The sequence below is a fragment of the Larimichthys crocea genome, chromosome XVIII, assembly GCF_000972845.2.
Source record: "Larimichthys crocea isolate SSNF chromosome XVIII, L_crocea_2.0, whole genome shotgun sequence".
NCBI lineage: Eukaryota > Metazoa > Chordata > Actinopteri > Sciaenidae > Larimichthys > Larimichthys crocea.
This window is the reverse complement of record NC_040028.1, coordinates 4934255-4941857: the sequence shown is the minus strand read 5'-3', so window position 1 is coordinate 4941857 and position 7603 is coordinate 4934255. Positions and strand designations below refer to the sequence as shown.

Genomic DNA, 7603 nt, shown 5'->3' with positions numbered 1-7603 from the left:
CTCCAACTCCACACTGTTATGTATATAAAACACATCCCTGTTGTTTTCTAACTATCCCGATTAATGTTGCATTTCAATGTTTTGCTTTCTTTTATCCGGCTCACCTGAATCTCTGCATGCCTCCATCTCCATTTCAGGGTGAGGTGCGCTTGCGAGCCACTTGGTGCTTGTTGTGTCTCGTCTCATCTGCACAGATTGCGTTTGAGGAGTTTTATTGCAAAATGTGGCTGCTGTACGTCTGCTCTGACAAAGTTATAGCTTTAGTGAAAGTACAATTCACTTCTGAATGTTATTGAAGTTGCTGACTTTCTGGAGCTCTCAGCTTACAAAATTGGAGTAAATGTAAGATCTTTTTTTTTCCCCATCTTCTCTTTGATATATGATAATAATTTTTAAGTTTGGAGTCGTGACTTTTAGAGACTTCTGAACTTTTCCTAGCATTTTAGTGTTCAATTCCAAATTAGTTCGTCCAAATGCTGTATCAAAAAATGTCCATCTAATGCAATAAGACATGCAATTATTAAAAATCTAGTTCTAATATACCTTTACTGAAAATCGTGTTAATGCTTCCATGAAATCTACTCTGGGATGTGAAAAATAATTTTCAACTGACTTCATGGGAAAGTCTTTATTTAAATTAAACTCCTTTGCCACTTTCGCCTGTTTATAGTGTGGCTACAGGTACAGCGGCTGGTCCCTGCTGGCCTTCTGACTCAGATCTCGTACACGGTCATGCATACTCAAACTGCAGCTCATCTGCCTGCTGCTGGTGCCCCCATATTCACTCTACTTCAGATTGGAAGTTTGGTGCAATCTCCCCCACAGTGAGTGAGCTGGGATCACCATCCTTCTGTAGCTACATAGGTAAGTATCCATACACCACTGGATAAAGAAGATGTGACCAGAGCTCTGTTTATCTACCCATCATGCCTTACTCTCTGCAGGGACTCATGATCGCTGTTCTTGGGAGTGTGGGAGGGCGCCGCATCGCACCATTAACTGGAATGTCAAAAATCATGAGTGCGTCGTAGACCCCTTCTCAGGACTATATGCAGTTATTGTCACTAGAGCGTGGGATTGACACTTCAGACACACACACATTTCCTGGATAGACACAATGACACATTCGCGTGCTGTCCACCAGATGCTGACCTTGCCCGAGCACTGACAGACGGGTTCCCTCAGGTGCTCCGACGCAGCACATCACTCACTGTGTTGAAAGTATCATTATTCACCAGTTCATTCTATCAAGGAAGGAGCTGAAGGTTGTGTTTACCAGCCGGAACGCAGCATCTCATGTCATGCCATGGCCTCCTGTAGACATTCTGATTTTTGTTTTTCTGCGTATTCTTCCTCCTTTCAGCAAAGAATGAATGTTTTGTCATTGCAGCATTGTTCTTTGCGGATGTGAAATGTGTGATAAATTCTTCGCAGTCAAGCAATCCATCCCTCTGACAATGATAATCAAAGATGCATTGAGGCAAAGGACACCCTCCCTTCTCTCACCACCACACACCCTCCTTCTCAGCAACTTGGCTGTGATTTGGAAACTGTCAGCCATTTGTGTCTGCTCAGCTCTTTTTGGCTTTTTTGTGTGTCTCCTCACACCTACACCGGCCCTCGTCGCTGAGCGGAGAGAGGGTGACTCATGGTGATGCCTCTCCAAAGGGAGGCCTTTTCAGTGATTACGACACTGCACGCCGCAGCACCGCCGCTGATTCACTCACTGAGGGGTGTCCTGTAAATCAGGCATCCCAGTGGTCCCGAGAGCGAGGCTACAGTTGGTGGCAGCTCAAGGACCGGCTGATGGACCCGGCCGCTGGCTGTCTCCATACTCAGCAAAAAGCTGGGTCCGTCTTTATGGTTGAACTTTGTGCACGAATAGATTACTTGTCAAGGAAAAGCTCATTTTGGTATGGAGGCTGACAATGTCACGGTGCAGACTAACTGCCTGCTAGGCTCTACGACAACATGGAGCATTCACAGTGAAAGACAAGAGGATAAAAAATACAATCCTACTTTTCAAACACAGAGCTCTGCTAGTGAAGTCAGTGGGCGTGGAATAATTTTGTGAATTAGAGCCCACTTTCTGAGACTGACTAAGAAATCTGACTGTCTAGACATTAACAAGACTAACAACGAGGGATGAGAGATGAAGGGATGGAGGTTAAAGGTATGAAGCGGGGAGAGTCAAATGTATGAAGGGATGAGGGTAGAGGGGATGAGGGGATGAGGGTCGGATGGAGGAGAGAACAGGGTCATTGGTGGATGGAACCTGGGAGTTGAGACTCTGGGTGGGGGAACCGTCTCTCCTTAGCTCTATGTCTTAGAGCCCCATGGTTCCTGTGTCTGAATGAAAGAGAGAAGAGAAGAGAGAGATAACAACAAAAGAGGGATTTGTGGGGGAGGGATGTGTAAACGTAGTCGAAGAGGGAGTGAATAGATAATGTGTGCTCAAGTACACGTGAAACGGAAATGGGATAAGTTCAAGGCATGGTCCTTGTTCCTGAACCTAGTTATAAAACTTCATTTCACCAGCAACATCTCTTTACAGAGATCAGTCTTACTGCTACTCTGGATAATCCACAGAACTCACTTTGAACAGTTTCCATTTTGCTTTTTACCAAAGAAATCACCTCTTTGAAAACTGTTCATAGATTATTGCAGTGGTGCTACAACAGTACTTTTTTACACAGCCACTTAACGCTGTTCAAACCGTCTCATGCTTTCAGCCATCCATTTTTATATAATATATAACTTATGTTGAAATGTGGGTTGTATGTTTATGTGGTCACCTTGTATTCTCCACCGGAGTGAGAGACCAAAGTTCAGTGATCTAAGACTCAACACAGTAAAGCAAATCATGGTCACCTCTGTCGGTGGCGTGCCTTTGAGAGTTTGTGGCTCAGCCAGGTTTGTGGCCCTCGCCCAAGTCACACCACAGGCAAGCCAGCTATTCAGCAGCAGGAGAAGTGTCATCGCTGAGGTTTCTAACAAATTACACCCTTCACTTGCGGGGAACACAGAGCGAGTTCTTGGCTGGGAGTGGGTTTTTGGCCAGGGTAAAGGGAAAACTGAGACTGGAAGAAACGCTCCTGAAAGCAAAGCGACACCTGTCCCATATTCAGCTCAGTGTCTCTCTACTGAAAAAGAAGACAGAGCACACGTTGTCAGGGCCAAAAAAGGAAAGAGAGTTCTTGGCATACAGCAGTGAACTAATATGACAAACTGTGTCCTTCCTGGCAACACGGCTCACACAGCATTAGATAAAGGAGAGTGCATTTGATAAGATTATTCAATTTTGTATGCTGACCATCTATGATGTATGGATCCAGGCAGTGAATAGAGCAGCGTGCTGCTGCATGTAGCTGCCAAACATGACTAAGTCATGAGCTGAATTTCTCTCTCTCTGTCTTTCTAATTATTTGTCTGATTATTCATTTTAGTCTGTTTTCTCAAAAGGACTGAAATCTCCACTTCAGCAGCTCTTACATACACCAAACCATCCAGCATCCTATCTAAATTCTGCAGGCTTTTACAGAGGAGTTTGTTCATATATCATTCACAGCTTGATTCATGGGACATTTTATGAGTAAAAAAAGGTGAGAATATTGTTTACAGTATTTTCTGATTTATGGAGTAATAAAAAGAGATATTCAGAATGTCCTCTGTTAGAACATCAACATCATTATATATGAGGTTTTTGTTACCTCAGATTGAGCCTGTTATATCTACAGACACAGCGGGTCCACTTTCATGGGGTCTGCCATGTTGAACCACCATGTTTTTACAGTAGCCCAGAACAAACTAAACACTGGCTCTTGATAGGACCTTTTGTGTTTTTCACATATTTCCCAGCCCCTGCAGTTTCTCCTTCACACTAGGAAGGAGGGGATGAGGCAACAGGGTTGTAATCAGCAACTACCACTAGATACCACTAAATCTTACACATTTCAGTAAGTATGTTGGTGCACCTGCAGCTTTTACCTATAGTGTCTTGATTGTTTCAAATGGAATGACCCCTTAAAGACCCCATCTGGTCTCATGACACTGGGTAACCCCCTTTCACTCATCATTTCCAAATTATTGAGGACAGAGACAGTGTAAGCCTCAGACATGTTTTATTATTTTATCAATATCTTGGAAGCCCAAGATTGCTATAACAAATGTTTATATGTCAATTGGGTGCACTTATAATAATTTGATTTTAGAGTTTTTTACTAGCTCCACTTATTATTATTGATGTTGTAATGTCAAAAGTTTGTATGTTGTATTAATGTTAGACTCTTGTTTGAATGATGAAAGGTGTGCTGAGAGCAGATGAACTGAGGAATATGGCTTATTTACATGTCTTGATAAGTATGTATATAGCAATAGAATTGTAATAAGTATGCATACATTGAGAAGGATTTTAAAATGCATGGAGGAAAAATCAGTCCGACCCACTGGACGCAGCATTGTTTGTCATTGATCAGCTGGAAGGACACCGAAGGCTCCACGGGTCCACCCCCTCTACCTGAGACCAACTTGATGTTACATTTTTACATTAACCAATGACAGTAAAAAGGAATGGACAGCGCATGAGTGACGTCACCCATAGTTTTCCAAAGCGCCATTTGAAGCTCAAAGTACGTTGGCCATGTTGGCTGTACTGGCTCTTGCGCCTTGGCAAAGATTATCTGTGGACCTGAGGTAGACTGAATGACACCTGAGTGCTCAATCAAGCCATCTGTAGCAGCACTGTTACTTATGCTGTGTTAATTAGCTATAGAGACCAAAACAGTTTTTTGTACCAGGCTGTAAACATGTTTATTTCTGCTGTGAAGTTGGACATTTCAACATGGGGACTTATGGAGAGCGACACATTCTGCAACCAGCCTCAAGTGGCCGCTCAAGGAATTACAGTTTTTGGCACTTTCACTTTGGCTTCACTTCCCAGTCTGGGGGTTGCTGCTTAGTTATAATGTGAAACGTTTTAACAATATAAATGATTACTCACATAATGCGATACTGATACATTTTGGCAGCGATATGCTTCCATAACGTTTTGCTACACATTATTAGGGGGGTTACTTTGCTGTATAGTTGAAGCTTTTACTTTGCTTTGTATTTTACGCTAAATATCTCAGTAGGTCTTTTCACAAAGTAGCCTATATTTGGGATTTCATGAAATTAAATCGAGTTGGCGGCAGGGGTTGGATATATAATTCGAGCAAATGTAGTAAAATTAGGTATGGCACTGCTGCATTTCAGCACTGCAAATTACTGTCAGTGCAAAATAGGGAAGCTCAGTTGTTTCCACGGCAGGTTGTGGATATGGCTTTAAAAACTGCTATTAAACTACACGCAATTGTCAGACGGTCCCTAACTCGGGCAGGCTGAGTAGTTGATGCTGGATCGCCGAGCAGCAGCAGCAGCTCAGTCAGTCCGTCGCTGCAGTCCGACACAGCGGCCAGTCATCAACATCCTCAGCGTCCCCCCGGAGCTGTCCTGTGGCTCTGAAGCGACGGTGAAACGGGTTCAGACGGAGCAGGTCACGACGGTGTAAACACTCCTGTGGACATGAGGACACCTGCTACGGCGACTTCTTCCAAAAGGCGGACCGGGAATCCTGACTGGCATCGATTTTCACCGAGCGAATGAGAAAGGTGGTGATGCAGCGGCGTCCGCACACACTGTCACCGAGACCCGCTAAGCTAGCAGCCTAGCCGCAGCAGCTAGCTGCGGGCTGTCGGTCCCCCAGCTCAGCCTCTAACACCACGGACAGCTAACATGTCAGCGAGCCCACATGCGTACGTCGGGATACTTTCATTCTTTATCCATGTTTCTTCCTCAGCATTGCGTCTTTAGTTTATTTCCCGCTGTACGTTTTTTTTTTTTTTTTTTTTTTTACCCCGCTAGCCGACGCTAGCTGCTAGCCCGCTCGCTCGTTAGCTCGCGTTTAGCATCGCGGCTAACCCGCCGCACACAGACTGGCTCTGTCACAGGATGAACTTGGTATTCAGTGCGGAGACGCCGAGACATCGTAGCTCGATGCAGACCCGATGGAAAACTACTGGATAACACGAACAAGGCTCGGAGAGACCTTTGTGTTTATAACATTAGCTGGCTTTGACCCGTCGGGCATTAAATGCGACTGCTTGTGTTTTAAAGGGGCAAATCCATCCTTCACATCAGCGCCTGGGGCAGTTTCTCAGCGGGGGTTTGCTCTCTGTACATAGGCATTTTTTTTACAACGAAGCAACGTGATTGTTTGCACGGAGCATTGAAGTTCAGATGTATTTAGCTTGCAAGTCCTGCCCCCCTTCATCATGCAAAGGGTCGCCACACAACTGTGAATTGTCATTCCGGTCGACTCCGACGGATAATGAATGGCAAGAGGATTTGTATGTGAGCTGATCTTGCTCTTCATCTCTGTCACTGCCTGTCATATTATTCTCGATCTGCTGCATCGCGCTGGAAACAGCCAAAGCAGAGAGCTGACGTTCATCCTGCGATGTTAAGTGTTTGGCTGAGATGCCAGCACACGCAGAGGGCAGTTGTTTGGTGATGGTCTCACAGATTATTGCACATCCTCTTGATACCTTTAAGCCTCTGGAAAATATGTTTGTCATTTTCCCTCAGGGCCAAAGGAAGTGTTTCATGTGTGTGTGCGTGCGTGAGAGATTCTGAGGTGTTTGTTTTAAAGATGGCATGTTATTAAATTCAGAGCTACTTTTATTACTCCAATATTTGAGCTGGATATATACGACATGCCAGTTTCTTGGTGTCGCCACGTATTTGATCATGATTCAGCGGCGTCGCTGAGAGCTTCACAAGATGTTACTAGCGGTTATGAGGGGCATGCTGCCGCGGGGGAGAAATGGTGACTAAAGAGAGACGAATAGTGACCGTGTTGAGGTAGGATGGTCCCAACGAAGACAAGAAAGGATCCGGTTGTTGTAAAATGGTCTCAACTAGTTTGTAAAAGGGTTTCTCTGCCCTCCGCAGCTCTGTGTTCAGCTCTAACTCTTTGCCTGTGATGTCCTCCCGTCTTTCAGACTCGTCATGACCGTTTCCCTGCTGACCAGTCACTCCTTCACTGAGGGACCTCGGCCGCTTTTGGTTTCTGGACTCCTCAACGCCGGAATGAGATAATAAAGTGGACCAGCTCGTGCATGCTGCTGCAACAACACCTGTGGCACTTGTAAACCCACCCCACCCTGCCCATCCTGATTCCAATCCCCGTCCCCTCCCCGTCCCTCCCCACCCCCGACAGCTGAGTTCACCTCGACGGTCGAAACATGACAACGCCGGCTCTCCTGCCGCTGTCGGGCCGAAGGATACCCACTCTGTCGCCGGGCGCCTCGTCGTTCCCGCACCACAGGGCTACGTTGAGGCTCTCCGAGAAGTTCATCCTCCTTCTCATTCTCAGTGCCTTCATCACCTTATGCTTCGGGGCCTTCTTCTTCCTCCCGGACAATTCCAAGCACAAGCGCTTTGACCTCGGCTTGGAGGATGTGCTCATCCCTCATATTGACTCCCCCAAAGAGGGGAAGCACGCTTCTGGACAGGTGGTCATACACGGACAGGGAGGACACGACGAGCACAGACACAGGTAAGG

The 7603-nt window shown here is 45.7% G+C and overlaps 1 protein-coding gene across 2 annotated transcripts in view; it reads left to right on the top strand.

The window, feature by feature from the left end:
• The first annotated feature begins 5343 nt into the window (after positions 1–5343).
• man1a2 (mannosidase, alpha, class 1A, member 2) overlaps positions 5344–7603 on the top strand; it is a 110531-nt gene continuing 108271 nt past the window's right edge. The window contains exons 1-2 of one of the 2 annotated variants that reach the window (XM_027290790.1): positions 5344–5648; positions 7041–7597. In XM_027290790.1, the coding sequence (XP_027146591.1) occupies positions 7284–7597 (314 nt within the window). In that variant the 5' untranslated portion in view covers positions 5344–5648; positions 7041–7283. The other variant, XM_027290791.1, reaches the window with a different exon arrangement.